The sequence below is a fragment of the Schistocerca serialis genome, chromosome 4 (genome assembly GCF_023864345.2).
Source record: "Schistocerca serialis cubense isolate TAMUIC-IGC-003099 chromosome 4, iqSchSeri2.2, whole genome shotgun sequence".
Classification (NCBI taxonomy): Eukaryota; Metazoa; Arthropoda; class Insecta; order Orthoptera; family Acrididae; genus Schistocerca; species Schistocerca serialis.
Genome location: NC_064641.1, coordinates 800,825,546 through 800,851,226, shown reverse-complemented (window position 1 = coordinate 800,851,226; position 25,681 = coordinate 800,825,546). Strand labels below are relative to the sequence as shown.

The 25,681-nt window shown below is 38.8% G+C and overlaps 1 protein-coding gene across 1 annotated transcript in view; it reads left to right on the top strand.

Moving 5' to 3' along the window:
- The window catches only part of LOC126473392 (melanotransferrin), a 120,705-nt gene that overhangs the window by 72,410 nt on the left and 22,614 nt on the right, over window positions 1-25,681 (top strand). The window contains exons 9-12 of the mRNA XM_050100400.1: window positions 7,181-7,348; window positions 9,398-9,486; window positions 11,439-11,605; window positions 18,440-18,706. Coding sequence (XP_049956357.1) covers window positions 7,181-7,348; window positions 9,398-9,486; window positions 11,439-11,605; window positions 18,440-18,706 — 691 coding nt within the window. The remainder of the gene's footprint in view (window positions 1-7,180; window positions 7,349-9,397; window positions 9,487-11,438; window positions 11,606-18,439; window positions 18,707-25,681) is intronic.

The window sequence follows — 25,681 nt, the reverse complement described above, 5'->3', positions numbered from 1 at the left end:
ATGCTCCAGACCAAGCTGCCAGAGGTAGCAGTCAGTGTGCTGGAGATTTGCTTGCTTGTGTGAAAGAACGTGTGCATATGTGTATTTTCTTTTCAGAAGAAGGCATGGTGAATCTGACTGGAAATGTTGGCATTTGGCTACTTGGAGACCATTTGCAGCCAATCGTGGATTTCATGTCTGCAAACAAATGTGGAACTTTTAAAAATGACAGTGTGCCATATCACCAGACCACAATTGTTCGCGATTGGTATGAACAACATTCTGGACGATTCGAGCAAATAATTTGGCAACCAGATTCCCCAACATGAATTCCAATGAACATTTATGAGACATAATTGGGAGGTCAGTTAGTGCACAAAATCCTATACTGACAACACTTTCACAATTATGGCTGGCTAAAGAGACAGCATGGCTCAGTATTTCTGCAGGGGCTTCCTATGATTTGTTGAATCCATGTCACGTCAGTTGCTGCACTACACCAGGCAGAAGGAGGTCTGAAGCAATATTCGGAGGTATCCCATGACGTGTCATTTCGGTAGTCTGTTCGTTATGCCTGTCTGCAACTTAATGTGTCCTCTTCAAGGTTAGTAGCAATCTATCTTTTCCCTTATATATATTATTCTCTAATAATTTATGTCCGCAGCTCATGGTCTAGTGGCTAGAGTTGCTGCCTCTGGATCATGGGGTCCCAGGTTCGATTCCCGGCAAGGTTGGGAATTTTCTCTGCCCAGGGACTGGGTGTTTGTTGTCCTCATCATTTCATCATCATCATCATCATCATCATCATCATCATCATCATCATCATCATTTGTGTCTGTGACTAGATTGGATTGTGACAAAAAAATGAACTGTGTAAAAATTGGGATTTTGTATGGGTGCTGATGACCATGCAGTTGAGCACCCCACAAACCAATCATCATCATCATCATCATCTAAAGATTCATGTGTAGACTATGAGTGATTTTCGAGCAGCAATTTATGTATTTGCCCGGTAGTGTAGTGGTCAAGTATACCGACTGGCAGTTCATTGGCTCAGGTTCGATTCCCCTGCTACCATATTATTATTATTATTATTATTATTATTATTATTAAATTCCTTATGCATATAAAATTAACATATTAGCTATAATTGCTGCCTTAGTAAATCAAAGGCTATAGTGCACCAAATTGTAGCACACTGGTAAAATTTTGCCCAACCCACTGCTGGTAAGTGGCCAAGCTACAGAAACTTTGGCTGGAATAAGCTATACTTAATTCTTATTTGAAACTTAATCTTGCAGCCACTACATGCCCTTGTGTCTTGAAATGATTAGACAGCAAACTACATAAGATGTTGAACAACAAGCTACAAGGTTCTGCAAATGGTTGCAATTTATGAACCATATTGTAAATTTGACTTCTAGAAGGCAGTACATAGCAGATTGAATGTGAACATCAGAAATATTACTAGCCTTGCAAAGCAGCAGAAACTATTGGAGATATGTATTCCAAGTTTTTATTTAAAAAAAATAAAAAATATAATTAATAATAATAATGAAGATGATGCTAGAAATATAGCTGCTGACACTGATGACATACATGCTAGTGGTGTTACTACTATTGTCAGGATTTTATTTTACCTTGGTATACTTTTCAGCAGGCAGCTCTGCTGTTTCTGTAGTATCTCGAACTGTTTCTGAATTTGCTGTTGTTGCTTTTGCAGCATTTGCTGCTGTGGCCATAATTAAATAAAATTTGTGTGTATAATGCTCTAGTAACACTCAGGGGTTTGAATTCCTCGTTACTGTTTTTGGGCCATAACCTGAGAACTGTGACAGGTTACTGCCGCATACCTCATAACATCTGGATACTGAGACTGACACTAAGTTTTTGGTTGAAAATACAGTAGACAGTGAACATTAAGACTGCAAGTAATGTGAGCTAAAGCCAGATTAATTTTATACAATGCCGCACAGCTCAAGTTCCAAACCAAAGTCAGTGTCCATAAAAATTAGGTAACAGTGGTATTTGTGAACCTGTGTAAATAATGCTTCAGAGACAAGATATAAACAGTCAGTCTATCCGGCAGACTGAGTATTTCTTTCCTGTAGCAGTCCAGTGGCCAACCCCTTGTCATTTGCGTGTTCCCTGTGATCCCAGGGGTCCCAACAGCCAAAAGAAGAATTATTTGCCACACACATAATATCACCACCACTTCAGAGTCTGTCACCATATCACTGGAGTTACAGGATATCAGAGCAATGACAATAAGATTAGAGAAATTTAGGTTTACACTGTTGGTTCTGTGTGACACCCATAATTAGAACAATGAGTAAAGCATATTGGTTCTCTACATAATCTACATCATACATTGTTTGGTGACTGAGGGAGTCCATATGTAGACTTCGATGATGGAGTGTGAAGACAGTTCATAGTTACAGTTAATCAGTATTTTATAAGTGTCCTTGTACATAGACTGCCATGGTTGTATACAGTGACAATGAAAGGCTTACATATTTAATAAATTTGAGTGTGCATATCCCTTCCAAAAACAATTTTCTGTTACGAAAATGAATTCCATCATTGAACATTATCATAAAGACTTACGCTATTCAGCTGGGGAGAAGTAATGTATGTAATTCCAGAGAGCATGTCATAAGAAAACGGACATTCCAAATTGAAAAAAATAGTATGTTTAAAATAGCTACAAGACAACATGGCTGTGCATGTCAGGATAATAACAGGTGGGGATCCAGGGTTTTTTTCCTACATGTAAAATGATAAATGCCAGGATTTATGGAAAAGATAGGTTTTATTCCCAAGAACTACCACTAAGGGTTACAGTGCTCATGAAAACTGGCTACGGCCACGGAGTGAACCTCAGGGGGTGCGGAAAGAGCATTTCGCCCTCAATAGGCAGGACTGGTGGACACGTCCAGATAGTAAGGAAGTTGGCAGGCAAGAGAGCAACCCACTGTTGCGACCACTACCTCGCCGACCCTCTTGCGTATCTCATATGACGGCACCCGGTCCTCGCATTGGTGGGTTTGAGGCAGAAAGTTGGCATCTATCACTCAGCAATACTGTGGTGGCGTCCCTAGCTCAGTGTAATAGCGTGAGACCCAGCCACAAGTACTGCAGAGTAGTTTATGTAACAGCTCACGCCAGTGCCTGAGGCTAAGTTAAATTAATGGAAGTAGAATACAATAATAATTTTTACCATTTTAACCCATTACCAGGCATGGTGGCTGCGAACTTTTAGTACTGCTGATAATCATTTAAAAGTGAAAAAAACAGTTCCTAGCATTTTGCACTGTTAGTTCTTTTGACTGGGAGGAGCAGTGTTTAGTTTCCAAGTGTTGAAAGGGACCCACCTGTTGTGGTAGAAAAGGAGACAAAGATGATGATGATCAAAACATCAGAGAGTGCAGGAAGTCAAAGATACTACACTGTAAGCACTATGCTTATAGTTGATAGGAGGACAGAGTGACTGATAAATGTTGTGTTATATGAGAAGTGGAGTGAATAGTGCAATTAAGAACTAGGAGGAAGGCTGATAAAAAGATGGGGAAAGAACAGAAAGGCAGGGTGGGTGGGGCTAGATGGAGGTAGAAGTTTAAACTAATAGAGTAAATAAAAAAGACATCAATCCATTTGTCACATAGTTGTAGCTTAACAAATTTCTATAGATTCTTGTGGTGGCCATTTTTTGCTACAGCTGAAAATAAATTGCTGTAGTTCATGTGGAAAACTGGTTGAAAGCTTGTAGTTTTTCTTGTGGTCACTCTGTTTTCAAAACATAGCATTGCAACTAATAATGAATTCTATGTTGATCTGACATCCACTGACGGTGCCTTGTAAATAAGGCAAAATGTGTCTGGGTACACAAATAAAATAAAAAAGTTAATGTACAGCATGCAAAAGGCATTTTTCTTTTAAACTACTGCAATTTATCGTTAAGGCTACCATAGTATAGCACCTTCCCTATTCAAGTGCAAGACTGGATTACTAATTTTTTATTAATAAAGGAGACTATTATATTAGAGACACATTAATGTTTCTCATGCCACCAACACTGGTTGAGACTTGAGATTCATCTATGTCACTGCAGTGAAATGCTGGATATATGTTGACAAAAATTCATAATGAACTGAGAAACATTATCTTTCTACTGCAACATTGTTAAATGCAGCTTGTGCTCTTTATCAACTCCCAATGAAGGATATTCAGTTTCAGTCTGGCTGTTCAGATATAGGCCCTTCTAAATTGTCGCAGAGAAATGCTTACTCAATGAGCAAAATGTCACACACAAAGTAGATAGTCGCACAGACAGGGTGTGTCACAGAAATGGAACTGAACTCAGAATGGAGTAACAACATATGTGGGGTCCCACAAGGGCAGTAACATGTGCTCTCTGGTCAGTAATTTACATTAACATTCTTCTAGTGATTTTGAAGGCGATTCTAAAACGGCAATGTTTGCTAATGGCATAAGTATGCTAATCAAGAGTGCAAACTCAACGTTACTGGACAAAGCTTAAATATTAACTGAACAGACCTACAACTCATTCACGCAAACAGTTTAAGTATTAATCTCACAATGACTCATATAATGCAGTTTCAAACAATTGGGAAAGGCATCTTAGCACTAGAAGCAGATAATAATGGTCTCTCACTAAATACAGCATAGGGAATAAAATTGCTTGAGGTCCAAACAGATAAAAGTTGAAATGGGGTGAACATGTAGATAAACTAATCAAGGAGGTAAATTCAGCATATTTTACTGTTATAATCATCTCTCATTGTATTGGAACTAAAAGTTAGATTGCTGATTTATTTTTGTTTATTTTTACCCATTGTTGTCTAGCAGAACTGTCTTCTGTGGCAGTCCACTGACAGTAAATAAAGTACCAGGGTGGTTTGAAAAGTTCTCAGAATCACTGAGAGATGTCAGTGCTAGCGTAATGAGTTGTTCACGTGATATTCATTGGATTGTTGCCTGTAAACATGTGCCATGTCAGTGCTCTTGGAAGAGAGCTGTGGCGGTGACATGGCTCTGTTGTTGTTCCCGCATAGTGATTTGCGAAGATGGAAAAAATCGAGATTTGAGCACTGATTAAGTACTTCATAAAGCAAAGGACATTCATGCCAATTTCCAGAATACACTGGGGCACTCTGCTCCATATTCAACCATTGCCAAGTGGACAAATGAATTTAAATTTTGTCGGGAGAGCTAAGATGATACGCGCAGCCAAGATGTGTCACTACTCCAGAAATCCTTGCAAAAGTGTACAGAATGATAATGGAGGATCACTGATTGAGAGTGTGTGAAATTGCTAACACTTGCCAGTGTCATCTGAAAGGTTATATCACATTTTAACTGAAGAATTAGAAATGAAAACATTATCTGCAAGATGGGTGCCGCGACTCTTGGCACTGGATCAGAAACGCATGAGAATGGAACAATGTTTGGCCTGTTTTAGTAGAAATGAACAAGATTTTTTTGCGCTGGTTTGTGACCACAGATGAAACATGGGTGCACTACTATACTCCAGAGACAAAACAACAGTCAAAGCGGTGGAAACGTGCTGATTCTTCACCACCAAAGAAAGCAAAGACAATTCCTTTGGTGGGAAAGATCATAGCATCAGTGTACTGGGATGCGAAGGGGATTCTGTTTGTAGATTCTCTCCCCACTGGGCAAACAATTACTGGAGAATACTACGCTAACCTCCTGGACGAAATACAACAAAAGATACACGAAGAAAGGCCAGGTTTAGCGAGAAAGAAGTCATCTTACACACGTGCCATTGCAATGACAAGATTGCACCAACTAAGGTATGAATTGTTGCCACGCCTGCCTTATTCACCTGATATGGCTCCGTTAGACTTCCATCTCTTCCCAAAACTGAAAATTTTCTTGGTGGACGAAGATTCACTTCAAACAAAGAATTAATAGCTGGAGTTGATAACTATTTTGTAGGCCTGGAGAAAACTCATTTTTGAGATCAAGGTACTGGAACGTTGTTGGACAAAGTGCTTTAATCTAAAAGGAGACTACATTGAAAAATTAAAAAAAAAAGTTTCAGTGATGTAAGTACTTTTTTCTATTCTGTTCCGAGAACTTTTCAAACCACCCTAGTATTTATGCATCAGAAGACAGCAGCTAGAATATTGTGTGGATAACTTCACATCTTGTGGAGGTTTCTCTAAGGTCTAGGAATTCATCCTCTCATCTCTCAGTAAATTCACCCCTTAATGCTTTTTGTTGCTGATAATTAATGTCATTTCAGTTGAAGAGGGATTCATACACTCACAGTGCAGGACACAAAAATGACTATCATATAGGTTTTGCCTTCTTTTGTAAGGTTCAAAGTGGAAATATGTGCTCTGTTGTTGCAAAGGGGTCTGAAAGCTTCCATCTAATGTAGATCAAGAAACTGGCTCTAATGACTAATGCAAAAGAATGTTAATAACATACCTCATCAGTAGTTCTTTCAACAAATTATCTAATTTCCCCAAATAGCAGTGGTCACTGTGAACTTGCATGACAAGTGGTATTGTGTTGTGAATAGACCTCAGTTTATACATGTGCGAGTAGATATTTCTTTGTAAATATATATGTAAAAGTATATATTAAGCTGGCTGTAGGAGATAAACAGCTGATATTTAGGGTAACTATGGAAGCAGTGACTTTTTCTGAAGCGCTGTTTTCTTCTAATTAACTGGATTACGTTTACCTGGAGTAATCACAAATAGAGTTAAGCAGAATAGTGATTGTTAATGCAGAGTGCAGATTCAGTTTCTATGGTTTGCTTCTCCCCTCTTTTTTTATTAATGTGTATCTTAACTCATTCTACAGCCCTTAAGATTCTTTTTCTAGAGAGGATCTATAGAACACAGTGAATAAATTAATCAATTGACGTTACAATTCAACAATTCTTTATTCAGCAGTACAGTAGAAAACTTAACTATGTAGATGTTTTTCAGTTGGAGAATTGTAGTTTTTTTGTTTCTTTGATAGAGTGGCCTGTATCTCTCTTCTTTTGCAAATCAAATAAAAATGTGAAATAGATAACTTAGTTTTAAAAAATTTACAGTCATATGATCAGTATTAACGTTGTGGTGAAATTTCATTTGTTGGTAAAACTATTATTCTCTCTTATGTATGTGGTCCTCATGCAAGATTTAAATTTCTCTAGGATGAGACAGAAAACCTCTTTGACATAAAAGAATCATCCCAGACATATAAAGGCTATCTCTCTGACCTGTCGATGAATATGATTCTCGGGGTACGAAAATGTCCAGTGGCACAAATGAGACTTTGCGTTACGTCTGAAGCTGAACTGGACAAATGTGTGAAAATGAGGGTATGTATTGGAAATAAAAATACTTTATAAAGATGATCAAATTTCAAAATGAAAACAACAAACAAAAATGGGAATAGGTAACGACTTGTCTGTGGCTGATTGGTGTGTGGCATGTGACTGTACTGAGAATTTCAATAGCGTTTCTGCTATTGCTCTTTTTCCAGCACACACACACACACACACACACACACACACACACACACACACACACACCTCTCTGCACCTGTATAATACTCACTGGGTGCCATTTGCATGTCTATAGAAGTATGTAATTAAACTGGAAACATTTTATAACACAACAAAATTTTCTGTGCTATTACATATATATTTGTCCCACACTTCAGTCAGCTGTAGATGAGTGAGTGGTTGCCAGTGCTAAGTTTTGTAATAAGTTTACTTTACTTTTATGCCACTTGATGATGATGTCAGTTTTAAGAGTTTGTTTCAATTTATTGAAATTTCACCCTGTTAGCAAATTTTTAAGTTGAAGTTTTTGCACTTCATGTAATGTTGAGCCTTTAAATGATAAGCCTACTGTTTGAAATGTTACCTTCTCAGCTTCCTCTAATTCTAATTTTGCCATTTCCCATATGTTTTTGCGTATTTTCAAACCCAATAACTATACCACTTAATGTTAACCATTATTACATTGTTTGAATACTTGAATCTAGTGCTAACCTCAAGTACCTTTTCTTATTATTAACTCAACCTTATTTTTAATCCTTGGCTTAATTATTCAGCTCTGCTTTTTTGTCTGTGAGCTCTGTTCTGAGACTATTGTTTCTTTGTATCAGCATCCACTCATTGATGGGTGTGTTTATTCCCCTTAGTTTGTTCAATTCCACTGGAAATCGGTCTCTTATACTTTGATTGCCAATTCTGCCAAATGGGTCTCTTTTAATTTGATTGCCAATTCTGTCAGTTGACAGGACACAAAAGTTTCGATAGACTGCCAAACCTGTCATTTGATAGGTTACAATTTCTCCCATTTTTTAAATATCAAATCAGATATATTTACAAGTTTTATCAATCTGCATTGTGTTATGAGAGGCATGTAATTTCTAAAACAGCCTAGAAATGGCTGGCATTCTAATAAATGGCAAGGTTTGCGTGGCTGGCAGTCAAAGTGTTATCTATTTCAATTCCTCTTGAGCCCCTTACATAAATTGTTTATGAACTTCTTCCACAGAAATCGTGAGGACAAGATTATACTAATTACAGCCATTTGAGCAGTTATTCTTCCCATGCTCTGTACAAAAAGGAAACAGTTAGAAATCCTGATACACAATGAAATGGGAAGTACCCAGTGCTATGTATCTCACAGTGTTTACAGAATCTGGATGTGCATCTAACTGTAAATAGTTTGTGAGCCTCTTTAGTCTCTTGCTTAAAGAATTTGAAACTTACTTCCATATCTTTTTAAGGCTGTAATCATCTCCTTAATATCAGAGCTCAAGTAGCTCTTACATTGTGTGGCTAGTAAATGAGTATCTATGTGCAGTTTTTTTGAAATATTAATAGTAGCACTTCCCAATGCTTTACTGCTCATAAACACACAGATTTTGCATTCTTCCGGCTTCAAATATTTTATTTATTTATTTTTGGAATATTTGTAAATGCCTGTCAGTACTGTACCAGAAATATGAACTATAGGCAAACTGAAATGTGAACTGTAGGCATACTGGACATTGTAGCTATCATTAGACTGTATGATCTGTAATTTCTTTCAGTCTGGTTCATAGCTGTAGCCGTGTTATAGAAGTATATTGTCACTGTGGCCGTTGACAGAGTTGCTGTTGTTTTTTATTTGCCTCCCATGGACGAACAGCGATATTTTATTCAGTAGCATACAAAGACAATGAGTAAATCAATTTTATTTGGATTCTTGTTTCAGAAATGTTTCATTTCATTTCAAGTGCAATGTATCTAGCTGTTGTGTACTGAAATAAATGTTGCCCAGTATGCGTTATGCATGTTTCTTAGTGGCCTTTATAGAAATTAATGTTTGTTATTTTTATTTCATTATTTGTGATGTTAATCTTCTTTCAGATTGCACTGAAAGCTCAGCTATTGAAACCAGAGATGGTCTGCTACAAGGGACATAGCCAAATCCATTGCATGCAGGCAATAGCATCTGGGTAAGAGAGAAAACAGTGAAACAGAATATCTCTAGTATTGCTGCAACCTTATTTCATATAGTCATTAGTTGGTTGCTCAGTATAGCATTATATCTGTCTCACATTATATGACTTTGATGAGTAGGGTTTTTTCCTTTTCCTCTGCATGGTACAAATTAGTTTTAATCCTGACTGCCAAATACAGAAAATTGCTCTAGAATTTGTAAGCTTCCCACCTGTATTTACAATGATCAAAATTTAAATGTCAAACAAGTTACCTTGTGCTACACATTCATTATTAATTGCATTTGTCTCTAAGAGTGACTGTATGCCTGTATGCCCCAAACAAATAGGACATATACGATCACAGTTTGTATCGAAATCAAAATTCTGTAACATCTGATGGCAATATTTGGGAACAAGAAAAGTTTCAGTGTTATTCATTATATGCTGGAAACATGAGTTAAGGTTCCTAATAAGTCACTCACATACATTTTTTAAAAAAAGTTTAGAGGTCACTATTCTGTCCTCCACTCATATAAGTTCATTACAAGAGACATGGATTTAGCAGTTCATCCAAATTAACTTACATGAGTTTCCTGTCCTAAATAAATCATTCATGGTTGCAAAGTTCCATGGTAAATATTTTAAGCTTCCTCTTCGCTCATGTTTATTATGGTTGTACATGCATGCCTCAGCTAAAATCTCAGTGAATCCCAACAAATTCTCTCTCTTCACAATAATTTGCTGGATGATAAGTCTTGGGCCAATTGAGGCCCACTAAGAATACAGGCCAGATAAACAATGTAGAACAGTTTTATTAAGAAATACATAAATCAAAAAGACTCCTCCTTGGAAAAAATGTTATCTTAATGACTGTCTGTAAAGGTCTGTGACATGCACTGAGTTTACATAATTCTGAACTTTGGCTGACGCCCCAATGAAAAATGAAATTCACTTGATCGTGAAAGAATATAACATGAGGTAAGGTTGACTGCCAATACCAAAAGTCCTCTCAGTCCCTGAAATGGTGGCCACATCCCAGTGATGGTGGTGAAAGACACGTAGTGACTCCCTCTGTCAGAGGTGGCTGACACATGGCACAGCATTGCAGATTGCTAAGTTTCCAATGAGACTCTGAAGAACTGGAGGTGCAGTCTGCCCCTGACCCAGAAACTCAATGGAAGTTTGGTTGGAATGGCTCTGCCCTGGCCAAAATGCCCAGGTAGCACAGCAGTACTAAAGGAACTATTTGCAATATTGTGGCCCACAGAAGCAATAAGGTCTGCCTCCTACTGGCCTAGTCGGTGTGCGCAATTGTTTGTCTGTCTGCTGATGTGGTCCCTTCCGGGTTAGGCTGCTCACGTGCCAGAGGTGTGTGAGAGGTTGCAGATCTGTCAGGTGAACAGTCCATATACAGCACCATACATCACACACTTAAAATATTGCCCATCAGTATTCCTATCTCTGCACAATAATAGTGATTTTGTTAAGCACATGTCCTGTATGACGACTGTATCATATGAATGCACTTCACAGACTTACTGCTTCAATGCAACCACACAACTAACTCAAAAAACCAGCATTGTTATTCCATGCAATGACAGTGCTCTTACTCCTGGTGGCATTGCAAAAGCAACTACCAGTGGGGGAGGGGAAGAAAATGTAGACCATAGCAGCTAAGCATTATCAAATACAGTATACTTGCACATTGTGTACACATCCTGTGATGGATGTTTTGTTTTCCCCTCCAGACTGTTTTAAGTCACGAGCAAGAAAATCAGCTACAGAAAGTAATATGCAAATCAAAAGAAGTAAATATTAAAACTATTTAATGGCTATAATGAACTGAGGAAGAATGAGTAAATGCGAGGTGATATTACATGAGAAAGTATTTTATCATGTTTGAACTTTACCATTAAAATATGATTGCTTTGTTTATGGCTTGTAACACCATGATTTATGTTTTGCAGGATAGCAGATGTTGCCGTTTTTGATGCAGGAGATGTTTATACTGCTGGTCTCAATTATGGGCTTGTTCCATTTTTATCTGAAGTATATAATTTGGGTGCTCCTGAGTATTATGCTGTTGCTGTGGCGAAAGAACAAGACCCTAGCACAGAAATCACGTATTTGAAAGGTAACACTGAATTGTTAACAGTGTTTAGATTTTTCTGATGTTTTGTTTGTTCCTGGCTCTGGCTATGGCAGTGGATTTCAGAAGTGTAGAATAAACTGTTTCAATATAGATGAACATTACAAACATTCGGGTACCAAGCATGAATGAAAATTTAAGAAGTGGAAAACATGATAAAAAAAAAGCACTCATTGTCATGAGACCTACAACTCACAAACTAAGAACTGTGTAACAAATACTAGTTCTGATTACAATCATACATGGTACTTCAATAATGAAATTCTGTTTACTTTTACTCCTCAATTTTATTTGCTTTCATTAGTGCTTTGACCAAAATGGTTATATTGTTATAACAGATTGAGGTTTGTGTATAACCCTCACTAATCACATCAAACTAAGGCAATTCAATATAACTGCAGAAGGAAGGTGAAAAGTGTATTTTTACCCTTGAAAATGTATGTTTGGTCATTCTAACACTTAAACAGCAGTAAGTTTTAATGATACTTTTTCTGATCCTGTGGATGGTGATTGTTCTAGCTCTTCAATACCTGTAAGTTGTCTCAAGTTTGTGAAGTGAATACTTTATTAAGGATTGGTAGTCAGTTATTTGCATATTTTAGTGCATGTTAATACAGCACATTTTGTTATTGTAGATGCATTAGTAGCTGTAATTTTTTTGTTTACACTTGTTACTCTTTTTTTGTTGTGTGTGTAAATTTTAATCATAAAATAGCTAATAATAAGAAGGAGCAAATACAACATAAATTGACCCTGTATCTCACTTAACTAGAATAAATCAGTGTGGTGTGAAATTCAATATTATAGTAGTTTCAGGTTCTGGAGATCTTTACAAACTTTGAACATTTACATGAGGATTAAAATGCTGTATACCACTGGGAACTTTAGACAGTATCAATGTCATAGTTAAATTCCTTAAGATTCACCAGTACTCAAGAAAATGTGGGCTTTATACTAGTTCATGTGTTAATTTGTTAGCTTGTTTCTCTTCTGTATCTATATCTGTGCTCCACCTACCAACTTATGGTGTGTGGAGGAGGGTAATTTTGGTACTACTGCTCTTTCCCCCATTCAGAAACGATGAGCTCTAATGTCTCTGATCTTATCATCATTGTGATTTCGTGAGACATGATAGAAAGTGTTAAACATTTCCATAACATTTTCACACTGATTGAATAATCCTGTTACAAAACATATCATTTCCATTCGATCTTCTGTGTCGTGTATTAATCCAACCTGGTAAGGATTTCATACGTAGGAGTAGTACTCAAGATTTGGTCAAATAATTGGTTTGTAAGCTATTTCTTTCGTGGATGAGTTGGAACCTGGCACCTGCTTTTCCTTCTTATTATGTGGTCATTCCACTTCAGCTTGCTAGGTCACAGGTATTTAACAGTCGTTACTGTTTCCAGTAGTGTAACTGAACAGTGGTGGATCCCTTTGCCTATGTACAATATGTTATTTTATTTATGTTCATACTTAATTACCACCCCAGCATCTGTTATTATCCGTCCTCTGAGTGTCTTCCTGGTTTTCAGTGGCACTGCAACCTTCCTATAGGCAATAGGTGTGTCAATATCCTCATGAGGCCTCTGCAATCCACTAGGTATTAATTATATATTGTCGTGTCATACTCCTGTGGATGCTCCTGAAATTACCTTTACATCTGTTGATTTTGTTCTCATAAGAATGATGGGCTGAGTTGTATCAACAAGTAAGTTCCGATCGTATGTGTAAATTTTATTCAGTACATCTTTGTTCAGTAAAAGACAATGCAGAACTTTATTGAATGCCTTCCTTCAGTCAAAGAATGTGGCATCACCCATGGTGCCACTGTCTATGTTTTTGTGGAGCTCATGAATGAACAGAGCAAATCAAGTTTTGCTAGATGTTTGGTGGCAGAATACACATTTATTCTTATAGAGAAGATTTTTAGTGTCAGAAACCTTGTCTAAGGCAAACTGTACAATGCTTCTGAATTTTACACAATTGTGCTCGACATCTTCATTCTCAGAGCTGAATGTTTGGTGCTGACAATTCAGATACACTGTGGTTTGTATCCCATAAACCTTGCTAAGCAAAAATATTTCCCTACCTTTCTCAACATTCCTTGTAACACCCATAGTCTTTCATCCTATCATAATCTTGTGATTACTGTTGCTCTCTTCTATGTTAAGTGATTCAAAAATTCGGGTCTCTTAGTTGCTATGAGCTCTAAGATGTTGCTATCTGAGACAGCTATCTCAGTTCTTCAAAAGTGCTCCTTCATCTTTAATTAAAATTGTATCAGTTATGAGTTCAACTGAGATATTAGAGGAAGCTAGCTACTTTCTCACAGATGTGTGGCACTGTCAGAAGAATATTGGTGAAAATCTGCCACATGCAGGCTGAGATGAATTTCTGCAAAACATGTCTATCCTCTCTCTCCTGTTATTTATTTATGTATTTACTTATGTACTCATTCAGCATTTACAAAGTCAGTCATCACATAATGTATTAACTACAAATTTCTATAGCTGTACACTGATTTACAGTATTCCTTACATATATTCTCATAGTGCTATACAATATTACATATATTCTTGAGCCACTCTACGGCTAAGTTAAAGAGTATGTATGTCATTCAGTTCACTCTCATAACCATGCACTTCACATACAAGTGAATGTTCCATTGATTGGATTTTACTAACTCACTGAGGACTGTCCAGTAGGCTCCATATGTTCATCAATTGTTTACATCTACCAACTCTCATGTATGACAGTGAAGTATGGACCCCAAAGACCAAGTACTATGATTCGTTCATCATAAGAATAAACCTGATGTAAACATTGCACTGTGTATTCTTCCGCATTTGCTGGAACCTCATTGGATTTCCATTTACGTGGGACTGCAGCCAAGCTGTCTCGAGTACTGTCAAGTACAATAATAAGGGTACGTTTTGTGCTGTGCCTTAACGATAATATGGGAGAACAGCTTTACCGGTGCATTTGACTTGGACAGCACTGGCCAGTTACCTGTTACAGCTAGCCTGCAGTGATGTGGCCAGCTGCAGTTCAAACGTAAAAAGAGACGAGCAGAGGAGCAATACAGCTTCGAATGTCATTTAATTTTTAAGCAGAATGAAATATTACAATGCAAATCTTCCACAATAAGCTTCTTAGATGACTAGAAGAAAACTGCAACATGTTATCGTTTATAGCTAACATACTATTGTGATTAAAAACAAGAATGATGAAAATTCGCCACTTAACCACAGTGTAATTTTTCAGCATAAGCTGTGTGTAATGTAAGAGAGTATTGAAGTATTTCACAGTATAGTTAAATATTGAAGCCACTGAAGGTATTATTTACGGTCAGTCGTCTGGTAATCTCTTAGCTCCTTCCTTATCCGAATCCGAGAATACATTTCAGTTCTGGAAGTGTCACCTGCTATGTTGATAATGAGTCTGTTAACAACAGAATCCACGAAGCCAACCAGGCACAGCATTTCTCTTCTCCTTTTGTGATGAGCTGTTCTGTATCCCACCAGCGTTCGGCAGTGACATGTGAAAAAGCTGTGTGCGTTAGTTCCAGTACGTATGGCAGCTTAACAGTATTGTTACTTCTCAGGCCAAATCCTGCAGCTTGGCTCCAGATCAGTTCTGTTGGGTTCATATTGTAATGGTACTGTAGCAAATGTAAAAAGGCATCATATGTATGATGTGCCCGATGCTGTGAAAATGATTGTTTTTCATGTTTCTTGGATACTTATCTACCTCTGTGGCATAAAACTATGAACAAAGTCCAAATAAGGAGGATTTGGTTTTTCATTTTGGCCTTAAAAAATTAAATTGTTATGTTTTTTAATTGAAACAACTTTTACGAGCAGTCTTTCATAAAACATCGGTAGTTAAGAATTTTTATTTGAAATGGAAACAGGAATTTCATTTCCAATATGTGATTAGAAACATGAAGACATGCATTATTTGTAAAAATGATGATGAGTTTTATAATTACGAGATGTAGGTATTTCAAATTGAAGGAGAAAAAAACATGATGTTAGGGAGATTTGAACCACAGTACAAATAACCACATTTATATTTTTCTATTACGCTACCAACTGCGCTACATGATCAACGTAAGTGTCTCATACTGCAGTATATACAACACTGGGAAAACTACAAAGCCAATTATCTCCATAAATTTATGAAAAAAATTAAGAACAGCCTATTTCTCAGCACTTTTTTACCATTTTCCACGCGTGTGTGTCACTACGGAAAACAGAAAGCAGCTTCAGCCATTTTTATACTGTGCATTAACAGCACGACAATCAGAGCACAATGCTGCAAAGGTTGCGACTGTATGTGATTTTTTAAAATAAAAACTATGTAGCTAAAGCGTGATTAAGAAAACCGTTGATGGTCATTAATACATTTGAATATCTTAAAAGTTTCATTTAACGTAACTTAGTAATAAGATATATAATACATAAGTAGGACCTACTTCCAAGAGCGTAACAAGACCAGTGTACGTGTACTACAGCTTCTGACCAATCATCGTGTTTGTTTACATCAGGTATATTCTTACGATGAACGAGTTATAGAACTGATTTGAAGCCCCAGAAAAATGCAGACTTAATGAAAACTGCAGTGAGACATAGGAAGAGAACTGACTATCTTTTCAATATTAGAAAAATATTAAGAATAGAGACAAAAGGGAACTCGGCCATGTACTTGAAGTATGAATGAGTAAAAAAAAAGCTATTTAGTGCTGATAGGTGTACATCTGAAATTGAAACTGTTGGACTGGAGCAGGCTCCTAGACACGGTAGTGATAAGTTGGATGCAAGATGTGTCAGCAAGGAAGCCAAAATTTGGAGTGACAGTTAGCTTAGTCAGGCTCTGAAGATGACTGAATGCAGAGATTATTGAGATATACAGACCTCTTCAAATTTCTTTGACAGTTGTTTTTTTATCCTTTACAAATAGAATATTTATGAAGTCCTTGTTCATTTTGTGCTGTCTTGCTAAAGTGTGTTGGTTCATTAGAGCTTTGCCTACAAAAACCATAATACTGAGCTTGAAGTTTGCCTAACACTTCGTTTCAGTCCCCTAAGTTTTTTTAGGAAAAAAAAAAAAAGCGTACACTTTATTACAGAATGAAAGATTTGTTCTGAAAACAATATTTAGTCTTTGTTAAGCCATTCTCTACCAGATTCTTTATCCAAAGGGTGATAGTCCTTGATATGTCAGATAGTTTCATGGTCTTGTTGTTTGCTGATGGAACAAGCAATTTCTAATATACGCCATGCGCGAGTTTTGAGATCTGTAACTGAGATTGTGAATGGTCCTTTTAATGCAATATAATAAGTTGTTATAAGCATTGGTACCTACATAAGGCGAATCTCTCTTACTTTCAAAGAGGTGAAACATGAACAAACATCTCTATGTTTTAGAAGCAAAATTCATGCCATTGTCAGTATGTAATAAATTGACACTCACAAGTGAGAAAACTTGTACACAGGCCTTAATTTCAGTATAAAGATGCTGTTTTGTAAGAGTGTGGCCATGGTGTTGGGTGCCACAAACAAACAACAATAACAACGAATATGCTAACTCATAAAAGATACAGAAGTGTTACCCAGTAGAAAAATGCAAAGTGCAGTGTCAACAGCAGAAAAAAATATGAATCTTGTTGTTGCTCTTGATTGATGAAGAACATCTTGTTCATTTTCCTGAAGAATGTCTTAAAATCAATCACTGATAAAAAATATTTTGTTAACATTGGCGCATTATTATTATTATTATTATTATTATTATTATTTATGCATGGGCCCAATAGTACCACACAAAGTACATTCAGTCAATGTCACTTTTGATGGTTGGCCTTCTGTTGTGCCCAAATTTGTTTCCTCCTTTCAGAATGAAGTCTCATTCTTTCATCAGACCACGGTGTTCCAATCCTTTTTCTAATTTCCCTCTGACCAACTTTCCAATCAAATATTTTTTGCCTGAATGCTTTTCCCTGTGTAATGTTTGCCTGAGTTATACCGGCTACTTTAAGATCTTCCTTAATCGCAGCGATTCACTTAATTGGATCAGTTTTGACATAACTTCTGTTTTTGTAGAATTATACTATTTGTATTGGTGCTTTATAATGTTTCATGCCTAAAACAGTGTTGCATGACAGATAAAAAGTGTGTGCCAGACTGAGACTTAAATGCTGAACTTTTGTTTATATAGAATGCTCTTATGAACTGAACTATCCAAATGTCTCTCAGGCTTCAGTCTGTGTGGAGATATTCTGCTTTGTTATTCAGAGACACTTCTCAAACTGCTTAAATGTTCAACTTCTGATACTTAAGAAGCACGGCAAGTTGTAGTCAAACTGTGGAAGCGTTAGATTCTATAAGGGGCTATCAAAAAGTTTCCATTTGAGTGCGTTACTGCAGCATATATGCAAGCCAACATGACTCGGATTTGGTATATAAGCACTGACAAGCGGGCAAGGAGGTTAGTGTGACCTTCAGACAGAAACTTTTTCATCACCCCTTGTACAATACTTGTTGCAGTAGGAACACAGCAGTAAAATAATTTGCATGAGGATACTTAGAAGGTTTTCATTTTGTTGACGGCACCAGATTAATTACTGCTTCCATCTGGCTGTTAGCTTCATACAGTCCATGACTACAAATTAAAAGTAAAATGATTGTCCTTATCAACAATGCTGGGTACTGGAAATTGTGTAGAAAATTGGTTGCATAAATTATTTGATAGAATATGATTTTTGGCACATTATGTTATGTATAATTTGTACTGAATATATGTTATTTTCACCAGGAAAATATACCTGCCATACGGGTATTAACACAGGAGCTGGATGGGTTGTACCTCTGGCGTATCTAATTTCCAATGGCTGGATGCGTAGCTATGGTTGTAATTCCATCCGAGCAGCAGCAGAATACTTTGGGAAGTCATGTGTTCCAGGTGCACTTAGCAAGGAATATAACACAGCTCTTCCATATGAAAACATGTGCCATCTTTGCCATGGAGTCAGTTTCAGAAATTGCCGAAGGGATGCATCAGAGGACTACTATGGTCACACAGGTATGTTCACACGTATTCCCACATATTACTCCATTTTGGTACTTGAATTATGTCTTTTTTCTCCTTTTTATATTTAACAAAACAAAATATGACTTGTTCCATTACTTTTATACTTCCTTAAAAATATGGAAAAATGTGAACTGAATTAATAGTGTGCTTCTGAGTATTCTGTCAAGTTGTTTCTGAAAGTGTGATGTATAAAGCATTCCATGTGAATGTGGCATGTCTTACATGCGGCAGACTATCAGAACAGTCGAGGAGAGATGCGTGGAACATCTGCAGCATACCCAATTAAAACAACCAAACAAATCAGCGTTGCCGAGCACTAAGTTGAGTATAATTGTGAAATGAAATACAATGAGACAAGTATTGTGGTGCAGACATCAAGTATCTAGGACAGCATAATTAAGAAGTATATCAAAATTAAGATGTCAGGAAACCTAATAAACAGGGACGACAGTTTCAATTTAAATAGGATGTGAGATTGATTAGATTTGATTTGATTTTAACAGGGAAGCTAAAACAGCTTGGGTCTAACCCGCCACTGCCCACACCGAAATTAAGTTTATTGTGCGATGTCACTCCCTGTATATCTAGTAAAGCCAACCAGTGCCCTTAAATAGTGCAAGGAGTCCCTCTACCAGTATTTTGTTAGGCACAATTTCTTCAGGTGTAGTTGTCCCAAAGATTCTGTATCTTTACTTTCCAGTGCCATGCATTCGAAAATTCAGTGCGATCCATTTTCTTCACCCTTATCACAGATCCTACATTTAGGGTCCTCTTCTGTTATACCCATTGTGTGTAGGTATTTTTTGAAATTACCATGGCTGGTCATCAGTCCAGTCATGAGTTTGATCTCTTTGCTGTTCAATCCCAGAATTACAGAGCTTCTTTTAAAACACAGCTTGGGCATCGTTACCTTACCATGTTTTTGTGTATGGACCTTGGTCCAGTATCCTACATGCTGTTTCCTAAGCCAGTTCTGTAGTTATAATTTGATCATAGCCCTGGTTATTGTCAGGACAGAATCCGGTCTGTAGTTATAATTTGATCATAGCCTTGGTGATTGTCAGGAAAAGTTCTGGTCCAGTAAATGGAGTTGTTGCCTCCATTCTAGTCAATCTGTCACCTTGTTCATTGCCACAGATCCCTGAGTGGCCAGGGACCCACATTAGCTTTACCCTATTGCTTCCCCCTAGCTCCACCAGAGCCCTGTGGCATTCTGCAACATTCTTAGATCTTGTTGCAGGAACTGCCAATGATTTCAGAGCTACCTGGCTGTCTGAATAGATGTAGATGCTACGGTCCTTGTTGCATCTATGCATATTCTCCTCCACACATAAGGGCTGTCGAGCAGTTAGGAGTTATTATATAGTCAGAGCAGTTAGGAGTTATTATATAGTCAGCAGCCATTTCCCCAGCTATCCGAATGAAACCCAGTTTTTGCCAGTTTTAAGTCTGTGTGCCCCAGCTGCTTCCTCCACCTTGACCCAAAGGTGTAGTGGAGGCATGTCCAACATGGCTTCCATTCCAGCAGTTGGTGTGCTGCTAATTCCAACTGTTATGGCTAAGCAGGCCAATCTCTGCACCTTAGCAAGCTCCTTAGCTGCAACCCACTGTTCTACCTTCTTCCACCACACTACAAACCCGTAGGAAATCCTTGGTCTAATCTCTGTGGTGTATATCCAGTGCATACCCCAAGGGCTTAGGCCCCAGTTTTTGCCACAAGACCTTCTAGTACTCACTAGAGTTATTTTTGCCTTGGAGCAGATGCTCTTAATGTGAGGGGTCCACATTAGCTTCTCGTCTAAGGTTACCTCTAGATATTTCACTATCCTCTTCGCAGGTAGAGTTTCATCAAAGAGCTTTAGATTCCAACTTGAGTGTTGAATATGTCTCTTTGTAAATGGCACCACATCAGACTTCTTAGGATTAACCCTCAGATCTTTTTATTGTACCAATTTTGCACAATGTCCAATCCTCCTTGTGCCATATTTCTAACTGTGTAAGTAAATTTGCTAAGTATTACTATGACAAGGTCATCTGCGTATCCTTGGCAGAAGCATTGTCTGGAACCTAGTTGCTCATTGATTTCGTTCACCACTAAATTCCACAACAGAGGGGACAAAACTCCTCCTTGTGCGCAGCCTCTAGTGGTGTTAATTACCATCTTTTAATTCATCATGGTAGCCTCTACCTACCTCCCACTAAGCATGGCCCTGGTCCACTTGCATATGGTGGTCCCCAGGTCATGCACCTCTGCTGCCCTTGCCATGGAAACGAAGGTCGTGTTACTGAAGGCCCCTTGATATCCAGGAACATGCAGAGGGCTATTTCTTGGAAGTGAAGTGCTTTCTCCACCTTCCCGATGAGTTGGTGGAGAGTTGTCTCACACGATTTACCTGGTTGATATGCATGTTGGTTTGAATGTAGAGGGGCCTTACCTAGCCTCCTCTCCCCAACATATACATTAACCAGTTTTTCCAATGTTTTGAGAATGGAGGAGGACAGACCGATTGGACAAATATCCTTAGCCTTGATGTCATCAATTCTCTCTGGCTTTGGAATGAAACCAACCTTCACTGCCGTCCAAGCATTGGGAATGATTCCTAGTGCTAGGCTAACCCTGAATAGCCTGAATAGGACTCTTATGAGCTTCCCTCCTGCCTGTTGCGGGAGAGCTGGAAAAATTCCATCTGGGCCATGTGACTAGAACAGTTGGAATGTTCCCACCACCCATTGGATTTTGTTAAAGTTCACACACTCCTTGGCCAATTCCCAGTCCTCTCTTCGAATGCCCTAGAACCATTCTCTCTTGGAGATCACATTCTGGTCTGTGTTGTCCGGCAGAACATATTGAGGAAAGTGAGTTTTGAGGAGCAGTTTCAGCGTCTCATGAGCTGTCTTTGTATATTCCCCTTCCTCCTTCCTCAACATACCGCCTGGATTGGTTGGTACTCTAGTGAGAATCTTGTGAAGTCTGGCTTGTGCAGCCATGCTCTCCACTTCCTCATAGAATGCCTTCCAGGATGCCTTCTTTGCTTGTCTGATTGCAGGATTGTAGTTAATGAGGACCTCACGATATTTAGGCCATTGTCCTTTATGTTTTGCAATATTAAACAGTCTCCGTACCTGTTTTCTTTGCATTTCCAAGTTCTTATTCCACCAAGGCACACTCCTATTTATGCACTTCTTGGTGATTGTGCGGTTTTCCTGATATGAGGTCACTATGGTAGAGGTAACAGCCTTTGCTACTTCCTCAAATTCTACTAGATTCCTTATTGTGGTTTTAATTTCCGATAAACCTAAACCGAGGGCCCTCCTATATGTCTCCCAGTCTGTTTTCCTGGGATTGCTATAGGTCATGGTCTGTCTGATTCCCATTTCAACCTTGAATTTAATGTACATGTGGTCTGATGAAGATGGCTCCATCAGCACATGCCATTGTTTGACATAGCTACCCATCGTCATGGAACCAAAGGTTATGTCAATTACTTCTTCCCTTCTGCTATTCCTGAATGTAGGTTCATTGCCCCTATTCAGGACCTCTAAGTTGTTAGTTAAAAGAAATTCAAGAAGGTACTCACCTCTACTGTTGGTGTTCTTGCTGCCCCACACTAGGCTATGGGCATTGGCGTCTCATCCCACCAGCAGTTGGTCACCCTGCCGATGGCAAGTCTCTACCGGTATCCTCACCTCCAAGGGAGGTGGAGAGCTGACTTCGTAAGGAAGGTATGCTGAGGCTAAGACAATTTCCCATATGATACCTTCCTCACATTGCTGCATTTTAATGGACGCTAAGTCCCTGGAGCAGAAATTCATCATTGGCATGAAAGAAATTCCATTTCTTACATAGATGCATGTTCTGGAGTTTCTTACATTTCTAGCATAAATCAGCTTACCTCCAGTGCCACCGAGGCCCATACACCCGCTTTATATAAATAGGGTTCTTGTATCAGGGCCACGTCCACCTCCTGCCTCCCAAGACAGTGACTCAAGGCAGCAGAGGCCCCTTCACTGTGCTACAGATTAATCTGCAGCACCTCCAGTCTCCGTCTTGCTGCCGCCTTTGATAACCCTGATGGTGACCTGTGAGAACCCTAAAAACAATTTCAGGTCCTGCTTCTGCATTGCCTTCAGTTACTTCTCTCCGACCTCCACTACCAGGGTTCGTCCTTCTGGTGCAACCTTCTGGATGATCGCTCTCCAGTCTTCTGTCGAGACTTTTGGGTTCTGGGTCCCTATTTTTCCGAACAGAGTTTTACGAGAGACTTCCTTAAGGATCTTTGGTACCCATATTAATATCTTTGCAGCCTTAAGAAGCTCCGCTGCCGTCTTAACCAGCAGCTTCGCAGCTTCCCAAGGGGATATCATGGGCACCTTGTCCTTGAGCCATACCACCATGTGCAACCCGCCACAGGCAAAAATGAGGACACCACAATCTAGATAGATCCTCCTGAAGTTGGGTCCTGGGCCAGCGTCCCCCCCAATCTTTTCATAGAGGGCCATCTGTACCAATTCCTCCTGCTTGCGACGTGATGGCCGCCAGTGGATAGCCTTCCTGGATAAGTGCCATCTTAAAAACCAAGACTGCTGTACTATAGGTCTGTTTCCCTATTTCTTGCCTTTGCTTTTTCTGGACTTGCTTATCCTGGGAGGAGGGAGTCTTTGATGCCTCCCTTATCTGCTTGCTACCGTCTTTGATGTTGTGGGGGTCTGTGTGTCCCCTTCAACCTGAGACAATTTCTTCCTGGGGGTCTTAGGTTCAAGTCCCTTTAATTCCTTCCACTTGTCTTTAGGAAGCCATTCTTTCCCTTCCTATTTCCTCTGTTCCCTGAGTAGTTTCCTCCTCTGCGCTCCAGACAAGCCTTTGATCTTAATCTGGTCTAGCTTCTCGGTTACAGTTCCCACTTCCGGCTTAGGTCTAGACCCTGTTTCAGTAGTGGGAATGCCTTCCATCAGTACTGACCCCGATGTTTGGATATGTGAGGTCTCCATTTGCCCCTAGTTTGTTTTTCTTTGTTTTCTTTTGTCGTGTCCATATTGGTCCCACAAGATTTGGGGATCTACGAGGTCCGCTCCACGAATACCCCGTACTGTGTAAGGCTACTTACTCAGGGAGGTTGCCCGGTATCCCTGAGGCTCCATTTGCATCACATCTTTCCGTGTGCCATGCACTCCTTGTCATGGATCGCATCACACTTCGGGTTGGGTCAGGGAGTTGGGTAGGACTAGGAGTGGATAGGGAATATGGGACGTTGTCAGACACTCTTAGTCTGATCCATCCGCTGAGGCCTTTCCGGCAGTAGGTCCTCTACCACCCGCACGGACAGTGCTTCGTCAAGGTGGTGTCCCCCGGAGAGGACACGGACATGGGATCCACCACTCAATTTATTAAAATTCTGCTGGCCAATATATCGACCAGTGGTGGAAAATGCTAAGAGAATTTGCATTTCATGTAATATCAGTGCAAGCTCTAAAAAACAAAACAGCATCATAGGTCATAGAGGGGTTTGGGAATCAAATTTGGCTATAAATAGCGGCAAGTGACCAACAATAGTTCATAGTTTGATTGGAGTCCAGGCAGCAAGTATGCCATATTTACTCGAATCTAAGCCGCACTTTTTTTCCAGTTTTTGTGATCCAAAAAACCGCCTGCATCTTAGAATCAAGTGCAAGGCGGAAGTTCTGAAAAATGTTGGTAGGTGCCGCCACAACTAACTTCTGCATCGAATATGTGTAGTGCTACACTGGCATGCTTTGCAGACACAAAGATAAATACTGGCGCCAAAACCTCTGCGCAAGTAAATAAATAAATAAAAAGGTGGAAGACGAGCTTTTTTCTCCGCCCCGAGTTTCGACCACTGCATTTTCATACATTATCCAACGAAGTAAATACAAATTCCGTGTTGTTCATCTTCGAATGTAGCAGCATTTCAATGTACTATGAAAATCCGACTGGCAAGACTGTTGGGATGTTTGTCAATATGGCCAACTCTACATTCTGAATTATTTCCTACCTGTGAGAAGAGATGGTTGCTAATAGGAACTTTTATGAATTGTGAATCACATGCAGTATTCTCTTCACCATAAGAATAATATGAATATAAACATTTTGCCATGTATTCTTTCATGTTTGCTGCTATCTCATTTAAATCCTGTCGGCCTAATAAACTACGAAACTAGAGTGAGACAACAGCAAACGCGGAAGAATATACCTACACATCATGTCATGTTTATATTTGTATTATTCTTGTGCCTAGTAGTGATACAGTCAGAAATGAAGCACGGCAATTGACTAGATTTTTAAATCTAAGATGGCTCTAATTTCTGTGCAGATTGTAATGTACTAAAGAGGTGTCTGCAAAGATTTTCAAATGGAGAAAAATTTTTGCTAAACTTTCATTCAGAACATCTTCTATCATACGCAGTCTACTGTTTGGTTCTTGTTGATCATTATCAAAGAAAGTAGCAGTGTAAGTAACAACAAACAGCAGTCTCTTGCCATTGTTTCGCTAATGAGACAATTCCTCTCTCTCTCTCTCTCTCTCTCTCTCTCTCTCTCTCTCTCTCTCTCTCTCTCTCTCTTTTTTCTTTTTTTTTAAAAAGCGGCAGTAGCGTGCACAAAAGGAAGCCATGCCGCGAGCAGCGGCAGGCCGTAAACACTCATTATCAGAATGCGACAAACAATGCATGACACAGTACAGTACTGCATTTTCAGCTTAGAGTGACGTAAACACCTATGATAAAGGGAATGGCACTTATCAGATCAAAGAAAAATAAGCAATCAATTCAAACCATATGAAGCACGTGAAAATAGAAGGGTACCCGTATAAATACAGGCGGAGCGCCTGACGTATAGCAATGGCTACCTGGTAAAGCTTAACTGCTAAGCTTACTATTCGAACCAAACTACTGTAGCTGTATCGTCATGCAGTCGACCTAATTGTGTCTCATATTACAGTGGGCCAACTT